The 27,805-nt window shown below is 32.9% G+C and overlaps 1 protein-coding gene across 2 annotated transcripts in view; it reads left to right on the top strand.

The window, feature by feature from the left end:
* Positions 1–27,805, top strand: part of FNBP1L (formin binding protein 1 like) — a 114,166-nt gene that overhangs the window by 74,513 nt on the left and 11,848 nt on the right. The window contains exons 4-13 of one of the 2 annotated variants that reach the window (XM_068963836.1): positions 922–1,069; positions 1,739–1,801; positions 8,541–8,645; positions 12,415–12,543; positions 14,468–14,614; positions 16,803–17,006; positions 18,454–18,612; positions 23,571–23,585; positions 26,055–26,164; positions 27,564–27,696. In XM_068963836.1, the coding sequence (XP_068819937.1) occupies positions 922–1,069; positions 1,739–1,801; positions 8,541–8,645; positions 12,415–12,543; positions 14,468–14,614; positions 16,803–17,006; positions 18,454–18,612; positions 23,571–23,585; positions 26,055–26,164; positions 27,564–27,696 (1,213 nt within the window). The remainder of the gene's footprint in view (positions 1–921; positions 1,070–1,738; positions 1,802–8,540; positions 8,646–12,414; positions 12,544–14,467; positions 14,615–16,802; positions 17,007–18,453; positions 18,613–23,570; positions 23,586–26,054; positions 26,165–27,563; positions 27,697–27,805) is intronic. The other variant, XM_068963837.1, reaches the window with a different exon arrangement.

Genomic DNA, 27,805 nt, shown 5'->3' with positions numbered 1-27,805 from the left:
AAAGGAATAGGTTTTCAGAGTAATTTTGGAACTCTGAATAAATGGTTAGGGATTGTCTATGAGCTTTCTGGCATTCTTACACAGGGGAATACGTGGATGGTTGTAAAATGGAGAAACAAAAAGAAACTGGATGATTGTAAAATGCAGAAACAAAAACTGGATGGTTATAAAATGCAGAAACAAAAGAGACTAAACTTAAAATAACTTTGTGTATGATTGTCAGTTATTTAGAGGATTCTTTGGTTTAGTGTTAATGGAGTTCTGTCTGAGCTGTGTGCCTTCAGCTTACGTAAGAACGTTCTGGCAGTGTATTCAAGTAGATCTATACATTTTAATACAGTTATTTTCTTTGTCTCTCCCCTTCCCTCCACACACATTTTTTTTACCCTTATTTCTGCCCCTTCTTACCCTCTGTGGTGCCAACCAAAGTGGCACTTCACTTCCATTCAGGATGTGGGCAGGCATACAGGCAGCTGTGTCCAGAGCTGATAGCAAAATTGTTCTGTAGATCACCCATCGAGATGCATTTGAGTGGTATGATTGGCAGGTTCTGTCCTGGAGAGCAAGCACATCATCTCTGCAACAGGCTCAGCTGCCAAGCCTAGGAATCCAACCAAGTTCATTCCCAAGCTCAGGCCAGTCAGTTGGCAACGTAAGAGATTCCAGTATGCCAAAAGAGCCTGCAGGTAGTATTCTTATTATTTTTTGACCCCCAAATCCTTTTATTTATAAATTATGACTACCTGGAAATATATAAACATGTACAACTTGAGCTTAATGCAGAGCTTAATTTAGAGCTAGTAGCTGAGATTTAGGATGAATATGTTAAAATTGGTTAAGTGTCAGGTTTGATCTGTATCTCACAAAAACATTTGTAATGAGAATAAAAATAAATTTTGCCATTTTTAATGTTTTTGTCAGGTTTACTTCGTGTATAGCCTTTTTTAACATCCTTAACGAGTTAAATGACTATGCAGGACAGCGAGAAGTAGTAGCAGAAGAAATGGCCCACAGAGTTTATGGTGAATTAATGAGATATGCTCATGATCTGAAAACTGAAAGAAAAATGGTAATTTTTAAATCATTTTTATACAGTTATAATAGCATATACAATATTTTCACAGAAATGAAGTAATTACTTTGCCTTTTAAAATTATGTATGTTCATTCAGCATGAACTGGTTTTCTATTTCACTACATTTCTTCTAGCTTAAATTATCTCAAGACATTCTTGCTAATTTGTGATCATTTTGGATTTAAGACTGAGGTTTGGTAAACTCTAGCCAGCAGGCCAACTCTAGCTTACTGCCTGTTTTTGTTTCCTAGATACCATGAGCTCAGAATGGTTTTTACATTTTTAGATAGTTACTTATATATTGCAGGTGGCCACTTTTGCATTACATTAGCAGAGTCGAATATTTGCAAGAGACCACGTGGTTTCCAACACCTAAAATATTTATCTGACCCATTATAAAAAACTTTTTCTACCCCTATTCTCTATAATCATGTATTTTTCTAGAGATTATATGTCTAAAGATTATATTTGAAGTATTTAAATAATATTCTAGGAAATGCATTTTAGAGAGTTTTTCTCTTCCTGAGTCTTGATAAAGTTACAATAATTAGTACCTGGAAAAAAAATTAAGTGAAAAGTCTTTTGGGAGACGCCTTTAGACTTTAATTGGTGTTTAAATGTAATTTTAAAATTTGTTTGTTTTTTTTGGTTGTTATCACTTTAGCATCTTCAAGAGGGACGAAAAGCTCAGCAATACCTCGACATGTGTTGGAAACAGATGGATAATGTGAGTTATAATGTTTTCATGTTTGACATAAATTTCCATAGGCTGATTTAACCCTGAATTCTCTTATGTGTGTGCGTGCTTAGTTGCTCGTTGGTGTCCAACTCTTTGCAACCCATGGACTGGAGCCCGTCAGGCTCCTCTGCCCTTGAAATTTTTCATGCAGTAATACTCGAGTGGGTTGCCATTTCGTACTCGAGGAAATCTTCCTGCCCCAAGAAACAAACCATGTCTCCTGTCATTGGCAGGCAGATTCTTTACTACTGTGCCACCTGGGAAGCCAAGTTCTCTTGTTTCTTATCTATTTGAGTTTAATATTTCTCATTGTAGTATTATTCTTAATTTGACACTGATGTAAATAGAGAGTGTGAGATCATTGTATCCATTTTCCTTTTTTTTTTTTTTTTTCTGTATGGTTCTGTACTTTGTTCCAACTCTGTAATCTTCAGGTATCTATCGATATTTAGGAAGATTCTTTTTGTCTTTGCAGTTATTGTAAAGTATTGGTAGAGGATAGAAATAATAAGGAAATAGTGATATATCTTAGAAGACCATTTGACTGAGACAAAGAGAGCCTGGGTTCTAGTTCTGCCTTTCCCTTAGCATCTGATTTTTTTCATGACTTCATCTTTAGTAAATGAAAAATGAAGACAGCGGACTAGATTATATAAAATGTTTCTTCCAGTTCACTGGATCTCTAATAATGTAAATGTAAGATTCTAATCAGTGCTGATTGAGAATTCTTAGGTATATTAATAGTCTGTTTTCATTTTTGTTTTGATTTTATTTCTGATTGGTTTCAGCAAGACTTTAAGGGAGTGTTTACATTTATTAAATTTAAAATTGCCTTAACTAGCATCCTTAGTATTGCCACCTAATGAGTGTGTATGTGTGTGTGTCTTTCATTTGCACAAAATAACAAACTCCTACACAAGGAGTTATTGGTTCCTTTAAAGACTGGAGTTGACATAAATCATTCCTGTTGATATGTGCTGACTTACCTTTAGAATAATTATTACTAAGCAAAAGTTGTAAGAGTCATAAGAAAGCATCAAAAAATGTAGGAGAGATTTAAGACATTAACAGTATTGTGAAATAAAGGTGAGTTCAGCTCAACTCAGGTATATTGAAAATACCCACAATATGTATTGAGTTTGGTACAAAAGCAGATATGATAATGATCTTGTTTTTGTGGAGCCTGCAGTCTATTGAGAGACACACAAATACAATTTTTGTGTAATATGGAGAAATATATGCAGGATTCCTTTTCTAGTTCCATGTCTTCATGTCTAATCAAGGAAATAAAATTGTAAAATGTCTAACACATTTGAAATAATTGACAGGAGATTTAAAGAACTAGCAGGGATAGGTTGAATTAGTGATGGAGTATTGAAGGAAAAAAATTGACAGCTGTTAACCTAGGAAAAACAAAAGAAGGCCCCAGGGACGTTTAAGATGAGGGCAGAAGACAGTAGCCTGTGAAGTAGATTCTGAAGGAATGATCAGAGATTGAGAAGAGTGAAGCATCAGAGATTCCAGGTCTCTCAGATGACTGCTTCCAAGTAACAAAGCATATGACTTTATAAGATCAGGGCTCAAAAACAGATTAGTTCCAGAGTTGGTCAATAGCTCAGTGATGTCACCAAGGATGATCTTTCTGTCTTTGTTGCTGTCTTGACCGTGATTTTTTCCCTCAGGCTTGTCGCTTTTAGTCAGCAGTTGACTTAAGCAGCCAAACACCACATCCTCATTCAATTCATGCAGAAGCTTGAAGGGAAGCATTTCTCTTTTGTTTTGTTTTACCTGGGAAGAAAAGCTTTCCAGAAAACCCCCAGCAGAATTCTTCATGTATGCCTTTGACAGGGTTAGATTCCTTGACCATGCCTTGGCTCTGGGGTGGCTGGTAAAGCAAGTTATCATCTATTTTCAGCCTCCATACAGGGAGGTATGCTCTTCTAAGAAAGAATAAGGGAGTAGAAGTAGCTATTGATTAGTCTACGGCACAAAGGATAAAGAAGGGAGAATCTTTTCTGTATCATATCATATAATGGTATAATATCTTTCAGGGAAGGTGTATTTTAAATATTATTATACTCATGATTCTTTTGCTGTTGCTAGGGAATTATTAGGTAGTTTTTTTTCACAAACAGTAAGACACTTACTATAAAAGTACTTTTGTATATATGCATTGCCTCAGATTATACCAAAATTAGTAGCTATAGCTATTCAGTTTGAAAACACAGCTCTGAACTGAGTTTCAGAGAATTCAGTGTGAAATGTAATCTTCACAGGAAAGTGACATTCTACATTTTATGCATATTCAGATACATTTATGCTTTGAATAAATTTTAAGTATCATTTGATGTCTCATACTAATCAAAATAGTACATTTTAAAGTTTTTATAAGAAATTTCTTACATCAAATTTTTAAATTTGATGTAATTTACAGGTATTTCTGGTACTAGGTATAAGGTCAGCTGAGCTAACTCAGACATCGTTTGGGTCCAGAGGCATGCATGCTAATTCGCTTTAGTAATGCCCATCTCTTTGCGATGCTATGGACTGCTGTGGTCTGATAGACTCCTCTGTCCATGGGGATACTTTAGGCAGGAATATTGGAGTGGGTTGCCATTCCCTCCTCCTTCCTGACCTAGGGATTGAACCTGTGTCTCTTGGCAGGTGGGTTCTTTACCACTAGTGCCACCTGGGAAGCCCTTGGTTACAAATACCTAGATATAACAGCTAAAATATTTTTTATTGTATTTTAAGCTCAGCAGAAAGCTCTTACCTGAAGGAAAGGGAAATCTCTTTACTGCTGGAAGCTAAGGACAATCTAAAAGCCAGAGCAATAGGTGTAAGAGGTGATACAATGGCGTTTGAAAAGTGATTCCAGAGGTGTCGGGGCATGGTTTACAGGACCTTGCTAAGGGCTTGGGATTTAGTACTCACACAAGTACAGACTTCAGGTTTTAGCTCTGTGTGAAGAGTTGGAACTGAAATCCCTGTATAAAGTTTGAATCTTTGAAGGGTTAAACCTTTAGCGAAAAGTGGCAGGAACTCTGGACAGGCCAAGGGAGACAACAGAGAACCTTGTCTCTATCTGAAGGTCAAGGAGTGGGAGGTATCCTGTGAGAAGGTTAAACCTTTTGACCTTGTTGTTAATGAGGTTTGCACTATCTGAATATTTTTGTAATGCCCAAGACAAAAAATTGACCTTGTAACTGGTTAGGTAAACAGAAAATGTTGACATCCTGTGCTTTCTTCTTAGTAATTCTCAGAATACAGGTATCAACGTATATATTTTCCAGACAAGAAGTTGGAAGAGTTTCCTCTGTGGAATTTAATTAGCTTCAGAGGAAAAGACTTAAAGATACAGGCACCATGGTTTCTCCAAGGAAACTGCCAGTTAGCTTTTAAAATAAGAAGAGCAGATTGGCAGAAATCTTCAGACATAAACAGCAATGTATACAGGGGAAAAAAAGCAACTTGGAAGAAACAGTGACTATGAAAGGAAATAGAAATTAAAAATGAAAAGCAAACAAGCAAAACACCCAGAACTATTATTAGCATTTTCATAGGAAATAGAGAAATGATTACATCCATGAAATAGGAACATACAAAGAACAAAAAAGAACTTTATGAAAAGCTCACTGGAAAGAATGAAATTGAAGAAGTCTTAAAGTAGAGCAAAATGACAGAGATTGAAAATATAGAAAAAATATAAGAGAGTTAGAGTACTGGAGAATCCCATGGACGGAGGAGCCTGGTGGGCTACAGTCCCTGGGGTTGCAAAGAGTCGGACGCGACTGAGCGACTGAGCGACTTCACTTTCAAAGGACTCATCCTATAGATTGATTTTCAAGATAAGAATCATCTTTAAAAATAGAAAACATAGAAAATGGATAGGGAAAATTAATTCAGGAAGAAAATTTTCCCAGAATAGAAAGACATGAGTTTCTAGATGGAAAGGATTTTCCAGGTGCTCAGCACAGTTAGACATAGCTTAATGAAATTTCAGAACAGTTAGAGGGAGACGATCCTACCAAACTCCAGAGAGGAAAAAACAAAATATAAAATAAATGTGTTTTATGCAAACGATCAGGGAACAGAAAGCCAGAAGACAACGAAATAGTACTTTCACATGTCTGAAAGACGACAGTTTCCTCCTCAAGAGTTTCATACCCAGTTAAACTTTATTAAAAGAGATGGAAAGGCTTGGGGTCTTGGAGACTCAAAAAATTATCTCCCACAAACCTTCTTTTAGGAAGCTACTGCTGAATGTGTTCTAGCAAAACAGAAATGAACCAAGAAAGGGGAAGGTGTAGGGCTAGAGATGAATTCAAATTAAGGGAGAGTTGAAAGGAATCCCCAGGAAATGGTGAAGGGAAATCCCAAGGTAACAGTAGGCCTAGTTTGGTAATCAGTCCAAATTTTAGCAGGTTAAAAACCTCTTGAGTTCTTGATTTCATTAAGAAAATAAAATTAATAGAATTGTGAATGTAGTTGAATTAACTGAGGAGCGGTTTAAAGAACTGGGGACACCAGGGTTAAATTAGAGAAGAGTACATTGGAAACTAAAGCAACTTTTTAAGAAAGAGACATTAATTTCAGGATAAGAAATGTACACAGGAAAGTAAATATATCACATGTTCAGTTCTGAATAGCTTTTGCAAAGTCATGGTAATTTGAATTAAATTTTAAAAAATTTAGGAGCCATTTTGTGCAGATGGTATTTCTTGGGACACATGGAAGAAACAACCCAAAACCAGTTTGGAGGGATGTTCCCATATTCTAAGCCACATTGGGATCCCATCAAAAAAACAATCAACAAAACACGTAAAAACCAAACAAAAACACCGAACAATCCAAAAGTCCTGCTTAAAATGAGCTTAAATACATGTGATTATTTTTATTATAAAGAGATTGAGATGCATAATAAATATTAACTCAGTTATGCCTATAATTTTTTTCTTTACAGTCTTATGATATCTGATGTTTGAAGTGCATGGTTTGATTGCAATAGTAAAATTTCTTTTCTAATTTAGAAAAAGTTTACTTTTAGTATGCAATTTTACACATTTCACAGTAGCAACACCTTAAAGTTACTCTTTTTAAAATTGAGGTAGAGTTGGTTTTTAATATTGTGTTGGTTTCAAGTGTACAGCAAAGTGATTCAGTTTTTTATATATCTACATGAATTTTTTTCAGATTATTTTCCATTATAGGTTATTACAAGATATTGAATATAGTTCCTTGTAAATCTGTTTTATGTATAGTAGTTTGTATCTGTTAACCCTGTACTCGTAGTTTAACCCTCTTCCCCCCTTTCCCTTTTGGTAATGATTAAGTATGTTTTCTATGTCTGTGAGTCTGTTTCTGTTCTGCATATATGGTCATTTGTATTGTTTTTTTAGATTGATTTTAGATTGTTTTTTTAGATGTTTGTCTGACTTACTTTGCTTAGTATGATATTCTCTAGGTCCATCCATGTTGCTGCATATGATAATATTTCATTCCTTGTGGCCGAGTAACATCTATTGTGTGTGTGTGTGTATGTATGTATATATATATAGCACATTTTCTTAAACCAGTTGTCTTGATGGGCATTTGAGTTGTTTCCATGGCTTAGCTGTTAATATTATAAATGGTGCTGCTGTGAATATTGCAATGCATGTATTTTTTCATCTTTTCTGGATCTATGCCCAGGAGTGCACTGCTCGATCATATAGTAGTTCTGTTTTTAGTTTCTTGAGAAAAGTGCATGCTGGTTTCCACAGTGGCTACACCAATTCACATTCCTACTGTGTAGAACAGTTCCTTTTTCTCCATATCCTCTTCAGCATTCATTATTTGTAGACTTTTTGATGATAGTCATTCTGAACAGTGTGAGGTGATACTTCTTTGTGGCTTTGATTTGCATTTCTCTAATAATTACCTATGTTAGCACCTTTTCATGTGTCTGTTCACCATCTGTATGTCTTCTTTGGAGAAATTCTAGATCTTCCCAGTTTTTGATTTTTTTTTTGTTGTTGTTGTTTTTAAATACTGAGTTGTGTTTGTATATTTTGAATGTTAACCCCTCGTCAGTCACATCATTTGCAAACATTTTTTCCTGTTTCATAGGTCTTTTCATTTTGTTGATGCTTTTCTTTGCAAAGGCTTTTAAAAGTTTGATTAGGTCCCATTTGTTTAATTTTTGCTTTTACTTCTTTTGCCTCGGGAGACTGATCTAAGAAAATATTGCTGTGATTTATATCCGAGAATGTTTTGCTTTTAGGAGTTTAATGGTGCTCTGTTTTATGTTTCTGTCTTTAGCGTTTTGAATTTATTCTTACATATGTGAGGGGGTGTCCTAATTTCATTGATTTACACATAGCTGTCTAGCTTTCCCAACACCACTTGCTAAAGAGATTGTCTTTTCTCCATTTACTGTTCTTGGCTTCTTTGTCAAAGAGGTATGTTGCAGGTATGTGGGCTCATTTCTGGGTTCTCTGTTCTGCTCCACTGACCTGATGTCTTTTCTGTGCCAGTATCATGCTGTTTTGATAACTGTAGCTTCATAGTACTGTCTTATATCTAGAAGGATTATGCCTCCAGCTTTTTTACTTTTTTCTCAGGATTGCTTTGGCAGTTCTGGTCTTTTGTGGTTCCATGTATTGTTTATTAGTATTAGTATTGTTTATTAACTTTTAAATGAGATAACTCTAATTTTATTTTTCAGTATTTTATTTTTTTTTAACAGAGTAAAAAGAAATTTGAAAGAGAATGTAGAGAGGCAGAGAAGGCACAACAGAGTTATGAAAGATTGGATAATGACACTAATGCAACCAAGGCAGATGTTGAAAAGGTAAGAAATAATTCAAGCTGACTTTAATATCAAAATATTATTACTTGCATATGGATCATACTTAAAATATTCATGTTGGTATTAGAGTTTCTGCAAGAGATACTCTACATCTAATCTAAAATACACAAATATTTGTGTACTTTAAATTACAATACTGGTCTGAGAAAGTAAACAAAATTAATAATGTCAACTGCATTCAGAGTGCATAGGAAAGACGTAATTGCTCATAGGAATGAGGTTCTATCCTATTCCAAAATAAGATAGAAAGTCTAAGGTATGTTGATAGGGTATGCAGATAGAGGCTGCATAGTGTGCTTCCCAACTTTACAGAAAGGAAAACATGATAAAACTGTCAGAAATGTGAGAAATGTGATTTATCGCTATTTGTTTATTAGCTCATTCATTCATTCACTCATTTTGGAAGGCTGAATTCTCTCTTGTCATTCACTGAGTCTGCGCCAGAAGTTCTATAACATAACTGTTGGTAGGGTCAGTCCTATAACTGTGGTGGCTTAGCTTTTCCTTCTCCCTTGCTGTATGCTCTTTATCTTGGGATATTTGACACAGTGATAGTGTTGAAATGTTGGAGTTTTGAAATACAGACAAACCTTACTCTGTTCTTTTGTATGTATATACAGAGGTCCACCATTAGTATATTTTCTCGTTAGAATTTTATTTTATTCTGTAGCATCAGAAGAAGAAAAAGTAAGGAGAAAGGAATACTTTATTTTCTATATTCCATTTGCTTTACCAATTTTTTAAAAACCCTAAAATCATAAACATTTTAGGTTACAGTTACCTTAAAGATCTTCTGCTGTAACTTATGCTTTTATCTTGTCTACCCTATTTTTAATAACCTACACCTCTTATGATAGTAAGTTCCCTGTCATTGGAAATATAGAATCTTAAAATAGCCTGTTCATTAAAAAAAAAAAATTACCATTTCCTTATATTAACCCCACTCATCTCCCTGTTCACTTTCAGTTTGTAAAAAAACTAAAATAACAAATCTATTTTTCTCATAAATAGGTATTTAGATATTGTTAGCAGATTCTCTACCCATAGATGAACTGTTTGTTTCTTCAACTATTCTACATATGAAATATCTTCAAGTTACCATTCACTGTGACTACTTCCATTTAGATATCATTTAATTAACCAATATTCCACTTAAAGTATGTTATATCAAATGGGGTATAGTTCATTTGATCAGTTCTGAGTGTGATTACCTTGCTTGTTTTGAAAACTAAATTTATATTAATTACACCTTAAATGTATATTGTTTTTTTGGCAGTTATACCTTAAATGTATACTGTGTATTTGGGGTTTTTTTGTAGAGTATACATTATACCCTAAATGTATATTGGTTGTTTGGATTGACTTTCAGTGAGTTCATGGTTAACTGAAATCCCCATGTCTTTTCATATATGAGGAGTTACAAGTTTATGTGTCTCAGACAGAACTTGTACTGTTGGCATTTTAAATGCATATGCCAAATCTATGTCAATTACTAGATTTGATCCCTGCTGTTAAGGTTTTTGGATCCCTGATTTTGATCACCCACTATATTAATTTCCTTCTAGGCATCATGTAATACACATAATGTGTCAGCATTACTTGATAAAAATGTTGACCACAACACTTGGAAACAAACTGTTTTATATGTGGGAGTCGGGAGTCTTCCTTGCTGGTTGACACTGACTACTTAAGAACTCTTCTGATATATCAATTTAATACACAGTTTGTGTACTAAACAAATTAGGTTTAACTGGACTCTCATTTTTAGCTTATTCATTTCTGTCTATAAAGATATCTTTAGAGACTGTTCATACATCTTGAAGTCTAGATATAACATGTCTACTAGTTAGTTTGACCTAACTAGTTCAGAACTTTAATGTTTATATCTTCCTTTTTTTTTTTTTTCTTGTTTGCAGCCCCTTTAATTATTAGAGAATTGGGAAAACTTTGAGGATTTACTTTAGAATCTAGAGAGTAGAGGAATTCTGTTTTCAGTGTCTAGGAAGGGAAGGGAACATAGATTTAAGTAAGTACTGATAAAATTAAAAAACAAAAACAAAAAAAAGGTGAAGAGGGAGCAGGCCAATTAGTGTATCTTCCTAAAGAAAAGGAAGGCAGTTGCACAATACTGAATATACACAACACTATCAAACTATACACTTAAAAATAATTAAGATGGGTAAATTTTATGTGTATTGTGTATTTTGCCGCAATTAAAAATTTTTTTTAATTTAGTGAAATATAAAATAGAAAAAGAAAGCAAAGGCATTAGATGTGAAAACCAGAATATGTCAGGGAAGGTGTCAGTTTTCTTAGTTTCTAGTCTTACACTTTTTCATAACCTGTTGGAGTCTTTCATCTAGGCTTTAGGTATCATAGCCAGTGACTTGGAATAGGACACACCTCCCCTGAAAGAAAGAACCATTGTGGGTAGGGAATGCTTGGAATCCTTCATTTCATCATAGTTTGTAAGAGGAGGGAGAAAAGGGAAAGGAATGAATGAATGTGTTCTTAGAGTCTCAGATTAGAATTTGAAGTGTATTTTTCTTTAGAAATACTTTAGGCAATGGTGTTTAGTTTCCATAGTACTTATTATTTTAATCTTCAAGAACACCATGAATTAAATGGGTATTTGTGGACTTATTTGAGATATTGACTACCATGTATATCTGTGTGTCAGTTTGTTTCTGAGTTCAGAAGAACTAACTTGTAGATCTGCTGTTAAAGACGGTTAGGGATTACAATTATAAAAACTAGGATTAGAATAATGAAGTGTATTCGCAAAGTGCTCTTATTATTTTCAGAGAAGTCTCATGTAACAATTTATAGCTTGGAATACTGAAAAACTGTATTTGGAGTTTGGAATATTGAGTATTAACTGAGTTTGGAATACTGAGTGTTGGAATATTGAGAAAAGAGTTCAATTCTTATTTTTTTTTCTGTTAATTTATAAGCAGTTGAGAAAATTGTTTAGATTACCTCCAGTAAACCTGGAATTAATGATTTGTGTTGTTTATATGCAGATGTTCTCATTAATATAGATGGCATTTATGTGACTCATTGGAAAAGCATTTCTGTAAGAGCTTGAGATGAAGAGAACTATATTCTAATTAAGCATTCCTTTAAGTATCAATATCTGTTGTTTTGTATAGAGGTAGAAAGTATTGTTAAGCATTACATTATCCCCAAATTACATTTTTACTGTTAACCTGGATTCATTGTGGTTCTGAATTGAATGCAATTGGATTATGTTTGAAGAGAAGTTTTACTGATAACTTTGTAACTGTCTAAATTACTCCTGATGTTTTTTTTTCCTTTTCTGATTAAATGCTCACTTTAAATGCTTACTGACAAACCGCAATGTTTTCATTTATTTAATTAGAAAAACCCATTCGTTAAGAAGAAATTTTATTTGAATGGTTTATTACAAGGGAGAGGATTTATTATTGTAGTAAGAGAAAGGGAATATTGCAACAGGGCAACTGGCCATAGGGAGGGGACATATGTACACCTATGGCTGATTCATGTTGATATTTGACAGAAAACAACAAAATTCTGGAAAGCAGTTCTCCTTCAATTAAAAAATAAAGATCTGTAAGCATCTTCTTTACTTTTAAATGATATCAGAAAAAAAAAATGATATCAGTAGTTAGAAAAAGCCTAGTTTTAGTATAACTTCTAAAAAGTGAACTAACTGTGATTTTGTTGCACCTCTTCTCATTGGTAATGATTTGGACCAATTTGCCTCTAGGCTAAACAGCAGTTGAATCTACGTACGCATATGGCTGATGAAAATAAGAACGAATATGCTGCACAATTACAAAACTTTAATGGAGAACAGCACAAACATTTCTACGTAGTGATTCCTCAGATTTACAAGGTAAAATTTAGGGATATGAAATTAACCTTATTTTAGATCTGAGAAACATAGTCTTGAAATGTAAAACTTTAAAATGCCAGGCATCAGTCAGAATGTTTCTAGATTCACTAGTCATAAAAATTGGTAATAAGAAATTTATGATTGATTATAGATGTGAAAAGTAATTTTTTTTTACTTTGAAATCACAAATTTTTTTTACTTTGAAATCACAAATTTTTCACAGATTTCATAGTAGTATATTAAATAATTCACTAAAACAGTGACATTTTCTAGATAAATTTTCATGCTACATTAAGTATTGTGAGATGGGAGACTTCATTGGAATTTTGTATTATAGTCTGCTTATCTAGTATTTGGATGTAGCCTTTGACACTATTAACAGGATCATTGGCGTTAGTCCAGATGGCAGAAATAAATCTTAAGAAATGCATTTGCTACCCAGGTTTTTGCCTGCTTGTCTTCCTAGCTGTTAGATCATAAATGTAATTCAGGGTTATAAACCCCATCCATCATCATTTAGCAGTTGCCAGACAGTCCTCAGGTAAAGACCCTGGAATTTACATGAAGGTGAAATTGTTACTGCCTATTCTAGAAAGAAGAGAAATTAGAAAAAAGGGATTTAGTGAAACAGTGTTGAAAGAAGTGGTACCTGGGAGAGCTGAGCTTATGTGAAAAGTGTACACTTTTTAGTCCAGCATGTACACCCGTGGCTGATTCATGGCAATGTATGGCAGAAACCACCACAATATTGTAAAGTAATTAGCCTCTAATTAAAATAAATAAATAAATATTTTTAAAAAGTGTCAGTCCAAATACACCCCCGCATGCCCCTGCCCCCACCCAAGCTATTAATAGAACTACAAAGGAAGCATAGTGAGAGGTAGTGGACTAGAGAAAGTATCAGATATTGGTGGTTTAATCCAGAGCATCTAGTCAGCCAGTCCTCACTCTGTAGTGCTTTTCTAAACTTAATAGCTAAGGCTTCATATTCCGGGGAGACCTTAATTTGTAGATTCACTGCTTTGTTGTGTTTGGGGGCTTGCTCTTTTTGTCTGGACCTTGCTATAGATCAGTCTTGCCACTTTGTGATACTGGGTTCAGTCCTTCTGTGAAAATGCTGGTCTCAAAATAAATTCCCAGGCTTTGGTAAGTAATTAAAGAGGAAAAAATTGTATGAAGGCTATAGGAGTTAGGGGACTTAAGCAGTGTAATTGCTTCCTAAAAAGAAGAAAGGTCATTGTTGTTGACAAATAAGAAGTGTCAAAAATTGCCTTTAAGTTATTTGGCTTCATGTGCCCTGGCATAATTCTTGATAGCAGATGCCAGTGAATTTTTTGAATTGTAGGGATCTCATACATGTACCACTTTGACCTTTTAGCTTCTTGTTTTTCCTCTTGTGTCCCCAACCTTTTGACAGTCACTTTGAGCTGTCGACTGTAGTAGGTTTGGGTGCCTGTTAGTATGTGGTTGACTGTGGATTCTTAGTCCAGCCAGATCTTAGCAAGTGTTCTGAACTAACTTAAGGGTTTAGAAGTCTCACACTTGTATATGTTATATGCCAGCTGCTTGAAAAAGAAAAAAATCAAAATTTCTGTTTTCAAATGAAACTTTACTGAAGAAAAAGCAGAGGTTGTATGAAGTAGGGAGCTGGTAAGCTGTAGAGAGTCCCTTATAAGGCTTGAAAACCGGTGTCACCTGGTTTTTAGCATATACTAAGCCTTGAATTTTTATTCTTTTGCTATTTCACAGGCCTCAAGTTTTAAGTGGTTTCACTCTGTAGCACTTGTTAAAAGGTACTTACAACAGTGTAACTGTTAGGGGATATCTTTGTGGGATTTTTGTTGCTGTTTTTGTTTTGGAAGGGAGTTTCTTCAGAATGAAAAGAAAAGTCAATTTTCTTTTTTTAAAAATTCCTAATTATCAGCAACTGCAAGAAATGGATGAACGAAGGACTATTAAACTTAGTGAGTGTTACAGAGGATTTGCAGACTCAGAACGGAAAGTTATTCCTATCATTTCAAAGTGTTTGGAAGGAATGATTCTTGCAGCAAAATCAGTTGACGAAAGAAGAGTAAGTGTTTTATAGTTTGAATAATGTATTTGATTTAAATTAATGAAATGGATTGGGAGGGGGGAAGTAATTGATGGATTATTGATTTTAAGTTATATTCTGTAGAAGTAAGTCTGGCTATACATTAGATTCTTTCAGGCTGTAAGGATCACTTGAAACACTAAAGTTCTAATCACTTAAAAGAGTTCTAATGCTTCTCTTTCTTTTCCCCACTAATTTTTCAGTTCTATTCCAAGAGTATAACTAACCTGTAAACTGTATGTTGCAAACTGTATTATACTATTATTATTTAAACTATTATTCTAGTGAAAGTGTAAAGAAGGAAATGGTCAGATCTAGAGTTAAAAGAGTTGCTTGTTGCCAGAAGAGTTGGCATTTGAGTTGCATTCTGAACCATGAGTAGTGTATGAATGATGGCCCATGAGAAAAGGAAGGGGAGCACTGTGAGTAGAAGTAACTGCCCTCGAGAAGCCCTTCTCATGGAGGGTGCAGTCATCAGGGTGTACACACTGAGCCTCAGCCAGCATCCTTGTTTTAGAATCATGTCAACCTGTGACCCTCAATCCATTTCATTACCCATTTCTTTTTATCACTTAAAAAAAAAAAATTGGAGTATGGTTGATTTACATTGTTGTGCCAGTCTCTGCTGTACAGCAAAATGACTCAGTTATGTACACATATACGTTCCTTTTTATATTCTTGTCCATTTTACTTTATCACAGGGTATAGAGTATAGTTCCCTGTGCTCTACGTCTACAGTAGGACCTTGTTTATCATTCTAGATATAATAGTTTGCATCTACTACAAACTCCCAGACCATCCCTCTCTTTTCCCTTTCTTCTGTTCATTACCTGTTTCTTTAATCTGGTTTAGGTTAAAAGAAATTGACTTTCTTTGTATTGTCTTTCTGGCAAAAAGTCTTAAGATATTTTAATTCTTCTTATCTGTTTCTAAAGATAATTTGAAGTTATTATTCCATCAAAAGAAAAAAGAAGCCCTGTTCTTCTTGAAGAAATAAATTTAATTATCTTATTATATCTTGAGTAAGGTCTAGAAAAGGTCTCGTACCCGGTTATTTTTCAGTAAATATTGATTTAATGATTCAGAAACTGAGGATGTGAGAAAAGAGAAAGAGAAGGGAACCAATGTTTGGGGAGTGCAAAATAGGTACTACATATTTTAGTCTTCACAGCAGGTTGGTTTTGTATGACTGAGGATCTTTCCTGTAACAGAATTCTGACTTTAAAAAAGAAAAGATTTGGGGGTTCTTTAATTGGTAATTCAGAGTTACATCTTGGTGTGATGGATCCAAGATTAGAAATATAGTTAGGTCCCTCCTCCTCTCAACCTATTCTTACCCTTTAGCAAATGATTGGTGTGGGTGGCATTAGTGACAAAAAAAAAAGTAAGGTATAACTTAAGGATGACTTTTGACTTCAGTGATAGGCAGAGTGCACTATCAGCAGAAATAAGGAATAAAATAGGAGAGGTTGGTTGGAGTGCGGGAGGAGTTTGTAAAGAATTCTGTTTGAAACTAATGAGTTTAAAGTGTCAGTAAAACATTCACGTAGAGGTATATGTATGTCCAAAACTAGCATGTAATACTTACATGAGCTTTACAGTTTTGGGTAAATGGTGCTAAGCTTTACAATTTCAGAGTTACTTTTTGCCCTCTACTGTTTGTGAGATCTTCATTGCTCTGTTAATATTTTCAAGTATGTCTTTAATACATTTTATTTATCCTTTCCCCTGTTGGGTAAATGGAAGGCTTTCTGCTTGTCTCCTACCCTCTTTTACAGTTAGATACCCTTTCCTCTATTCTATAAAACAGAAAAACTTTTTCCTTTAAAACTTGGAATTTCTACTTTAGAGTAACCTCTTCCTATATCCTTTTTTGTCAGTTAGATGTTAAATATCAGCTAACTACTCAAGATGAAATTCAGTGAGTTAAAGCTATGGAGTGAAAACATCCATGACTATTACAAATTAATAAAGTGGTCATTTGTTTGTGAATTATTTTTTTATAGGAATTAAAATATTTAGGGGTTATTTCATATTTACAGGAAGTAATTATTCATTTTGAACCTTTAATAAGTATTGTAGAATTATTTCTTTAAAGTTTTATTTGTTGTTTTCTGACACAGATTGAAGATTTTGAAAGCTAATACGGTACTATTCTTATGTGTAGGACTCTCAGATGGTAGTGGACTCCTTTAAGTCCGGATTTGAACCTCCCGGAGACTTTCCATTTGAAGATTATAGTCAGCATATTTATAGAACCATTTCTGATGGGACTATCAGTGCATCCAAACAGGAAAGTGGAAAGGTGGATCCCAAAACCACAGTAGGAAAGGCCAAGGGCAAGTTGTGGCTCTTTGGAAAGAAGCCAAAGGTAAAAGTCATTAAAATTTTCTGTGCTGATGATTTTGTTCTAGTTTGTCATTTAAAATAATGTAGGTATTGGATGGATAATGGTTTACTACTAATAGAGAATAAATATTTTTATTTGAATGATTCAATTAACTTTTCACTTAGTAGAAACATAGAATTTTGTACCTTAATAATAAAAATTATTTCTGAATTTAACATTTAATAATGAGTAAAAATATTAAATAAGTTAGTATCTCTTAAATGATATACTTTTGAAATTTCATTTGTATGTAGTTTCAGTTCAAATTTTTTAGGAGTCATGATGTGACTGTGAGATCACTGAAATTGCAGTTCTCAATTGGAATGATTGATCACAGCAAAAATAAATGTCAAATTAGGTCTTACAGATCATACTAACAGTTATTTTTATCATCCATGTGAATATTTTTTATCATCCATGTGAATATTAAATGGGAAGGGGCTCAATGCATGTAATTATTTGACGTTTTTAAAAATCTCTAGTTTATTAAGAGAGTCTCTCTCTTAACTTCTTGTCTAAACCCATCTTTTGATGTGCTGTTTATTTTAGATAAATTTAGCTCAGCCAGTGAGCAAATGGAATAAATGAGTATTTAATCTTCTTATCAATTTAATGGCTATAAAGTGTCATATCAGTAGGAGAATAGATAATCTGATGTTCTGTATTTGTTAAAGTATACTTGATTATTTTAATTCATTTTTCTGCTCTTGACATGAATTTAGATAAGATTTAACTCATTATAATACACCTATAAATATTTTTTAAAGCACAGTTATAATTAACTCAAGCTTTATTTATGCTTTTCATAACATTGTTCCATCGAGAAGTTGAGAGGTGAGACTTTTTTAAGTCAGATCAGAGTAGCTAGGAAAACTTAGATACACAGGGAATACTGAAAATTTTTTTTAAAAAAGAGGTGTTTTTTAAAAAACCAGGGATGAAATAGAAACAGAGAGGAAAGCCACAAATGTAATGAATCTTTTTTGCTTGTTTATGATAATAGTTACAGTTTTAATACTTTATTTTAATAGACATTGCCTGTTTAGATAACTGTTAACTATAGCTTCTGCCGTTATCTCTGACAAGTATAGGTTAAGTGTGACTAGGTGGTTTTAATAATCTAGATATCAGAAGATATTTTTTTATCTAGGTCATATTGCTCTCTCTAACCTTATAATTTGTATACTCTATATTTTCGGTCTGTTAGCTTGTAAAACAGTGATCAAATGAAATGGTACATTTTTAAAAGTACATTTGACTTTAAAATGACAGTTTTGGCAAAACTGTGTTAAGTTTCTTATAATATTTTTACAGAAAACTATCTGAGATATATTTTGTAAAAAGTATGTTGCCAAAAATAGAATTTTCATTTAGGAAAAAAAGCTATGCACATTTGGCTTATTGATTCCTTTCTTTATTTCCATATTAGCCACAATCCCCACCCTTAACCCCTACTAGTTTATTCACATCCAGTACTCCTAATGGGTCCCAGTTTCTCACATTCTCCATTGAGCCCGTGCATTATTGTATGAATGAAATAAAAACAGGGAAGCCCAGAATTCCTTCTTTCAGAAGTCTCAAAAGAGGGGTAAGTTTAATAATGGGTTAAAATGCATGATGGCCTATTGTGTGTGTAGTGTGGCTTTTAATACTCTCCACCCTCATTATAAGGCTCTCTCCTGTAAATATATAGTTTAAAACACCACAGAATTAAGTATAGCTGCCCTCAAGTTAAAAACAACTCCTCTTTATAACATTTGAAATGCTCAACCATAAAAGAATGGTATTATAAAGAGGGTGCTGGGTACAATCATATTAGCTATTTTTCTTTTTTTTTGTTTATGTGAAGTCATATGTCCACCATTGTCTTGTAATGTATTTACATTTTTAAGACTTTCAGTAATTTGTCACTGAAATTATTCATGTAATAATCTGTCACTAATGATGACTTCTGTGAATTTTATAAAGTATTATTTTGTTGGCAAAAAAAATAAAGTTCTATTTTAATTTTAATTGCCCTACTATCAGAAACATAAAACACAATTGCCAATAGTTAAAAAAATCAAAGACAGGCATGTTAAATAATCAAGATTGTAGATCAAATTAAAATAATATATTGCAAAGTATATTGTATAAGTTATAAAGCCTATAAAAATACTAGATTTTATTGAGTAATGGATGGATACATGGAATTTGTTTTCTTAAACTAAAAAAAAAAAGTATTTTTCACCAAATTTTTCATTTTTTTCCCCATAAGCTAGCCTTTTTTATTTGCTTATAACTAAAGATTCCCTTGGAGAAGGAAATGGCAACCCACTCCAGTATTCTTGCCTAGAAAATCCCATGGATGGAGGAGCCTGGTGGAATACAGTCCATGGAGTTGCAAAGAGTCAGACATGACTGAAAGACTAACACAAAGATACTCTGCAAATGAAAAATTTTAGGATAGTGAAAAACAAATACTAAACTGTTTCTTAGCAACAACTGTTAAATACTACTGATAAATTAGTGTTAATTCATTATGTTAGACTAATTTCTGTTGTTTAAGATCTGATTTGAAGGGCATGGTTATAATATTCATAGCTCGTAATTTAGATACATTTAGGAGATTTGGGGCTTCCCTTGTAGCTCAGTTGGTAAAGAATCTGCCTGCAGTGCAGGAGACCCGGGTTTGATCCCTGGGCTGGGAAGATCCCCTGGAGAAGGAAATGGCAACCCACTCCAGTATCCTTGCCTGGAAAATCTCATGGATAGAGGGGCCTGGAGGGCTGCAGTCCATGGGGTCGCAAAGAGTCGGGCATGACTGAGCAACTAACACAGGAGATTTGTATGAGCATTTGTTTAGACATATAAAAATCTTGGGTGTAATAACCCACAGATGAGAACTCAAGAGTTTGTTAGTGTCATAAGAAGTCTAGTTGTTAACAGCATTGCACTCACTCTTGGACTGACTCTTTCTTTCAGTCCCTCTTCTCCTTTCACTCTCCCTGCTACTACTCTCTTCCTCCCCTTTCTTTTTCCTTCTCTGCCTAGCTTGTATGCTTCTCACTCTTCGGTAGCCCTTTCTATCTTTAAATTGCTTTAGTTGGGTTTCTCTTTTGGTCACATGTAGAACAAGACACATATCTCATAGGGCAATATTATATTATTATTTGCTTTTCTGTTAAAACAGTATGACAAGCTAATTGGTGTTAACAAGGCAACAGAAATGTCCCGGTGTATTACATTCTTTTTGGGACTTCCTTTTTTTCCTGTAATGACCTGAACTTCTTTGCATTACCTTTCCTAACTCTGTATGTGAATGTTATTATAGGTTAATTCATGACATTCTGAAAAGTCCCTGTAAATGAGTCTGTGTTACGCTTATAGGCACTACAGGTGCCTGTAATCAGTTTTAAAAGCTCTTTTCACTTGTTTAAAAGACTTGAAGAAGTCGTACTTGGGATTTTTGTTGCCTGAATTATGAGAGTAGAATTAATTCCCATCTTTCTTCTTTGTGATGACTTAGACTTCACTAAATATTATGCTCTTGCAGAAATCAATGGTAATCAAAAATTGCAATTACTACTTGTAATTTCTACGAGCCATATTTTTGGAATCTCTCAGGTATCCTGCATATTGAGTCTACCAGGGCTAGTTACAGTACCCTGCACAGCATAGTCTTAGGGATATGAAGTACATACAATTCTGTGGAAAAAAGTTTAGTTATTTATAACTGTGAGCCCTGGAGAAAGAAGCTTAAATAAGTGACATCTTTATTGTTACTGAATAAATTCACAGGTAGAATTTTATAACTGTCGAACTTAAAAGTGTCTGTGTGGTCATTATTTATTATATTTCCACATATTGCTTCAGCTTTAAATACTAGGACATTTGTTGGGGTAGGGAGGCTAATTCCAGTAGGCCAAAATAGTTGCACTTATTATTAGTTATCATGCCAAAGAAAAAAGCAGTATGCAAGATAGACAATATGATAGACAAACCAGCTGGAGACTGGGATAGAGCAAGAAGTAAAGTTCATTACCCTGGCATTGAGAAGTTTCTTTCTGCTTTGATTGATATTTGGTAGTTTAATTGACACTATTTCAAAATTATGTTCTCTTTCCACTTAAGAATTTTCGCAGTATAGAAAAGGAAGATATGCTTTAACAAACCATTTATGTGTTTTTACGTGAATTTACATGTGAGTCCATAAAACTGAAAAAGTCTTATGGTTTATTAAAGCTGATGAGTTGTACCATTCAAATCAGAAACTCTTGTTTTGAGCTATATTTGTTTCATCATTTTTCTTAAATATCTGCTTTTGGATTTTATAAAAATTTATAATTTCTTTCATTCTTAAGAAAACCTGCAGTTTCCATTATCTTTAAGGACATGAGAAATGTTATATTGGACCAGTGTTTTTTAGTTTGATGATGGTACTACTGGTAGACTTTTTCTGAGGGATGAGGGTCTATAATTTCCTTCTGTAACATCAAGATCTAACCTTAAATAGATATTTAGTGCACACTCAAAAGCTATTTAATACAGAAGTGAATAATTTTTATTCTAACTACTTGATTGGTACTTACTGGGTGCTCCTTTTTTTTTAGTATATATATATATTTATCTAGCAGTAGTGAGTCCATCTAGCAAGTCCATGTTTACTGTCTAAATTATTCATGATCTTATAGGCTTATAGAGTCATTTTTGTAAGCATTTATTATCTAGAATACTGTTCTCAGAATTTTCCTACCTTAAAGTTAAATACACATAATAATTTGAATTGCCTAACTGATTGCCTTTTTAGCTCCCTTATGTATTTATTAAGATATAGGAGGTATGTGAAATTTTCAGTATAGTATTTGCCTATTGAACATGAATTGCTTTAAAAAAGACAAAATATATTTATAATATTTACGAAGAACTTGAGTTTTTATATCCCCAAATCTAATGAACTGTGATTTTATTGTCTAATTAATAGTAAAACTAAGTTAGCTAAAAACTGAAACATTTAATATTTTAGTTTTAACTGTATTACTCTTTTCTCTAAATTGTATTAATAAAGAAACTGGAAAATAAGCTGCTTGAGATTATCATAAAAGAAATTCAAATAATTTACCTATTTTGTTTCTTATTGATATGATTTTGTTTTAATAATATTTATAGAAGACCATAAATATCGTATAAAAATTTAAAACTCTAATCTTCTTAACAGAAATTTTGTCATGGCAAAATAAGTTGTGGTTTTTGTTCCCTGAAACTACTGACAGTCTAAAGAATGTTAAGCTTAATTCGGAAAGATAATGGATAGCATATGTCATCTTTTCTTATCATTGTAACCATTAATATATATGGGCAGTTCATCAGCGATAAGGGGTAGATATTTTTCTCAGCTATTTATTAAAATCTGTATTTTTATGTGAAATTCTACCTGATGTCCTCCATATTCTCTAAAACACCTTGGCTTAGTAAACAGGGAAAAACAGAAATTTTAGAAACCGCTAAACAAATGCAATGAATGTGAAGATAAACTTTGTAAGTTCTCCTGGGTATTATGAGTCACAGTGTGTGTGAGTATGTGGGTGTGCACACACACGTATGCATGTGTACATGTGTGTTTAGTTGGGATGCTTGACAGATGCAATGCCGGTTGCAGAACCCTGGGAACCCACAGAACATGGATGATACATACATAAGCATTATATATATATATTTACATATTCATAATATGAGAGGACTCTGCTCTGTCAGATTTTCAGAAAGAATAAATTTTAACCGGTTCTCTCAAAATCTAAGGCATATTTTTAGTGTTGCTTTTTGAGTGTATGGATTTCAGAATGAAAACTGAAAAAGAGAAGCTATATCTTCAAAGCAAAATTCAACCCATGTATTGTATCTGTTAGCAAATATGTATGGGAAACATGAATCTAGGTGGCTCATTATTATTTTGATAATAGTGTGTTTTTTTAATGTGTGTCTGTACATTAAAAATAGCATCTTAAAATTAAAGTAGATACGTTACCCTTACCTGCCCTGACATATTCAAGTTCAAAACAATATTTTGAATTATAAAAATTCAGATAATGATGTTTAATGCATTGGGAAGAGTATTCCATTCTTTAATGCTACATATAATATTTCTTTAAAATGGCTAATATTAGATCTTTATGTTCAACTTTTTGAGCATTAGGATTTTGAGAATGAAGAGCTGTATATGTGAAATCCACTTATGTAAAAGTTCTCTTTTAAAGAAGAAAATATATGATTGCTGATAAAATCATTACTATTTACTTTTGAGTTTTAGTTGCACTTAGAAAATATCTGCCCATTATCATCAGTGTATATATATATATATATATATTTTTTTTTTTTTTTTGCAAGTAATTTACTTTCCCCAAAATGTGGTTACAGTTGTTTTTCTGGCATAATTGTTTGGATTGTGAAGTGTACATGATTTATTTTAATATCGTAAAAAAAAAAACAGTATAAGTTATTGCATCTTCTGTATTACGGTTTCATGTGAATAATATACCATTTCTTTCTGTTTTCCATTGAACTATTCAGTGGTCGGTGAAGATGGTAAGCCTTATGTGCTGATCTGTATACTGTGCCAGTATTAAATAATCACAAAACATTGTTTTGTTTAATTTAAAGCAAAGTGGTAAGGTACATCCCCACATGTTACCTTGTGTGTCTTTTCTTTCTATAATCCATAGTCCAACACATGCCAGTACCTCTGATGTCATAAAATTTAATAATAATGTGGTTAACTGTAACTCATTAAGCTCTTAAATGTTATTGGGTGGAGTCTTTTCATGTTACAGAGAATAAAATTAAACATCATTTTAAAAGTTACATGGTAGAACAAAAGTTTAGTTTTTACAAAAGGAAAATTAAAAATGACTTTTCTTAACTCTGTAAAAAGAAAGATCATGTAAGTTTGATATGTAGTTTATCACAGAAATCATTAGATTTTCCAAAAAGTAAGAAAGAAAGATTTCCTGCTAGTTTCATTAATCAGTGCTTTCTTTTGTCTACTACTTGAATGGGGATAAAAGTACAGATAACCTAAATATCGTGTGTGTGTGTGCGTGTATGCGTGCATGTGTAGTATTCCTTTATACATATGTTTCAAACAAATTAATGAAATTGCATTGTGAAGACCTAACATAAAAATTATTGGGTGTTTACATAGTTTCTCATTTTTGGAAAACAAACCAGTCTTTTTCAGACTCTTGCAGTTTGACCTTTTATGAATTACCATGTAGTAGAAGAGGTTTTTTAATGTCTCAGAGTCTTCTTTACAGCCATAGGAAATAGAGTGAGTTTAGTTCTCATATTCTATAAAGAAATATGTTATAATGTCACAATGGGATATTAGAGATTCAAGTCCCTACCTATTGTTAATAAATTTGAGAACAGTTTCATTACAGATAGTGAAAAGAAATCTGGAAGATTTACTTCTAAAGTAATTGTGAATTTATTACAATACTGCCAGCAAAACCATATTGAAATACAATTTTTCATTTCATTATATTTTTATCTTTGCCACAATATAATAGTTTTCAAATTATTGTACCTCAAATTAGATTAAATTTGACAACTTACATTTGTAGTTGACCCCTAAATTTAAAGGTACTTTGTAGGAAAATTTGCCATTTGTTTATTTACATCAGATTTTTTTGTGATTGACAGATTTTTATTTCTGGGGACTGGTAGATTAAAAAGCAGAAGTCACTTGGGAAAGATGTCCTTTTTTTTCAAGGCAGGCTTATTGAATATCTGTAATGTTCAGGTCATTTGCAGAAAATTTTGTTATGAATTAAATGTTATATTTGATCATGTACTACCTGAAAAGCGAGTTTTATTTTTTAAAAGTAAGAGAAACACAGATGATGAAATAAAGCATATGTTATAGGCATAAATGGCTCAAAGAGCAAAGATGCATTTGTTGTGGGAGCTTATTCCAGCAATACTTAAAAAATTGAACTTATATGTTCTTAAAATTCCCATTTTTAAAATAAAAATGAAGAATAATAGTTGTCATCAATTTTTGAGTATGTAAAATCTTACATAAAGATGGGCTCATATTAAACAAAATCAGTACTTGCTAACATTGGATATAGTTGTGTCATCTCTAAGAAGATAACTATGGTAACAATGACATGATTAACATTTAAGAGGAGAAAGACATCATTTGAATCAGAAGTTACATCTAAGTATTAGAATGTTTTCTTAAATGATATAGTTTTCTTGAATATAAAAACATTAAAAATTTTCAGACATTGAGGATCCTTCCTAAATAAGGATTTTGTCTTTGGATTTTATCTCTATTTCAAGAACTGAGGTATGGTTGTACAGAAGGATAATTGAAAATAAGTCCCTTATTGGAATGTAATTTTGACTTACATTTCACACAGTGGATAGTTCTACCTTTTATTTTCTAATGATCAAGTATGTTTTGGTCCTAATGAATGGTTTAATAAATGTAATCACTCAAAGACTGTAATATTAAAATATTTTTCATTAGTTTACCTTTATGAGGTAAGTTGCTTAATTGACTCAATTATATAAACTTTTAATATTTTCAGTCTGAACATTTGCAGTATCCTTACTGTCATGGCAATAGATTTGATTTGGGAAAGTGGTATAATATGTTATATATAAAATATTTTGTATAGGTGAGAAATGTTATGTGTTTCCATTTCGTTGTTGTTGCTGTAAGAAGGTTCATCTGTATTTATTTTAACTCTGCCAAGACCTGAATATAATGTTATACTGGTAATAACCAGTTATCTGTATCTGGTGATATTTTTACCTATTCTATTTCATGATTTTATAAAGTGACTGGAATCTGAACTCTTTCTTCAGTATGATTATTTTAATTAACATACATGTACATACATTTATAGATTTCTTTTTCTTAAAAGGAGTCATTGGGCTAATTTGAAATTAAAATTGATATATATTCTTCCTTTATAATAGGTATATTTTAGAAATAAAATTTCATGAAAATATTTTTTATAATGATTTAGATTCTCTTTTCAGGGCCCAGCACTAGAAGATTTCAGTCATCTGCCACCAGAACAGAGACGTAAAAAACTACAGCAGCGCATTGATGAACTTAACAGAGAACTACAGAAAGAATCAGATCAAAAGTATTTTCCCATGAAGTCCTCTCTATTATTCCTTTCAGAGTCTAATATGAATGATATGTTTAAATGTGGGGTATAAAAGGCTTAAAAATTATACATCCTAACTGAAATACCTTTTTAGGGAAAAACACACTCCTAAAATTTTGGAAAATTGTGTGATTGATCTGTGATGTTTTTAAACTGAAATATTAGAGAGTTTCTTAGGTTCGGATTACTTATTGGATGCTGATAGTGTATGTGTATGTCTTCCATAAAATTTCAAGATAGTTTTGATTTATTATCAAGGATATATACTTTGATAATTTTTGTTTTGCTTTGGTATGTAAATGGAGCTCAATAGAAATCTGAGGCTGAAATTACTTTGTTTGCAGCAGAAATGTTGGAAAACAGTGTTTGATTACTTACAACTGCAGATTCATTCACTCATAGCTTTAATTTTTTTTCAACTTCATAAAGAGTTTCTTTTAGTTCAGTTTTATTTTAGTGAATATAGAAATTTGTATATGATGAATAAAGGGTTATTACAGTGATTGGTAACTTATATCTGCCGTTACACTGAAGATAAGATTGAAGCTTAAACTCTAACATGAGTGATTAAAGAATTCATATTTGAGAATCATCTGAAGATAGGTGATATTAAAGTAGTCAATTATGTCTCAGTGAAACTGGAAAAATCAAAGCAATGAGATCATCTTTAAAAAGAAGGACTGTAGGATGAGACGAGAAGAAATTGATTTTATGAACTACACTTAAGGATGAACAGAAAAAAAGAAGGAGCCAGTGAGGGAAATAATGAGATAAAGGTGAAAGGAAAGAAAAAGAAAAAATTACCTCCAGGAAATCAAGGAGGAAAAGAGTATTAGGGGATGTTAGTAATGTCAGATGTTAAGAATCCAGGAGAGCTAACTGAGGCATAATCTACAGGGGTAAGATTGGAGAAGTGAAGAGTGATGTGAACTTAGAGAGAGGCAGTATAGATGAGTTGGGAGAATGACAATGCTGTGAAGTAAGATAAGGAACACTGGTGGAATAATATGTCTGGATGGGGGAATGTAGTGACTTTGATTTGGGACATGATGAGTTTAAGAATATTGGGGAATACTCTTCCAGCCCTTGATTAAATCTATATAATCTCATTTAGGAAGCAAGAAATGAGACATGAAATCTTTTTTAAAAAAATTCTAAATGTTTTAAAAGACTGTCTCTATAAATTACTAGTATTCAGTATATATGTGATCAACTTTGTGCAGATTATCTTTAGTCAGGTAATGTTTCATTAAAGTTAAAGAACTAGGACTCTTAAGATTAGGCTGCATGTGAGTCCCCAGAATCAAATGAAACTCTTTTACCTGGAAACATGTGAAGTGAATGTGTAATTTTGTGGCTTCCTTCTCATTTTCAGAGAAGCGCTCAACAAAATGAAAGATGTATATGAGAAGAATCCACAAATGGGGGACCCAGGGAGTTTGCAGCCTAAATTAGCAGAGACCATGAATAATATTGATCGCCTGCGAATGGAAATCCACAAGAATGAGGTAGATTTGTTGTTTAGCAGTTTTGAAAGATAAGTTCATTTTTATAAACTTCTTCATGATAAATTGGTTCTTGCTAGAATTATCCTCAAATACTTTCTTGTAGGGTTAA

This window comes from Capricornis sumatraensis, chromosome 2, assembly GCF_032405125.1.
Source record: "Capricornis sumatraensis isolate serow.1 chromosome 2, serow.2, whole genome shotgun sequence".
Lineage (NCBI taxonomy): Eukaryota > Metazoa > Chordata > Mammalia > Artiodactyla > Bovidae > Capricornis > Capricornis sumatraensis.
The sequence above is the reverse complement of the archived record's forward strand: the minus strand, read 5'-3'. Positions and strand labels throughout refer to the sequence as shown.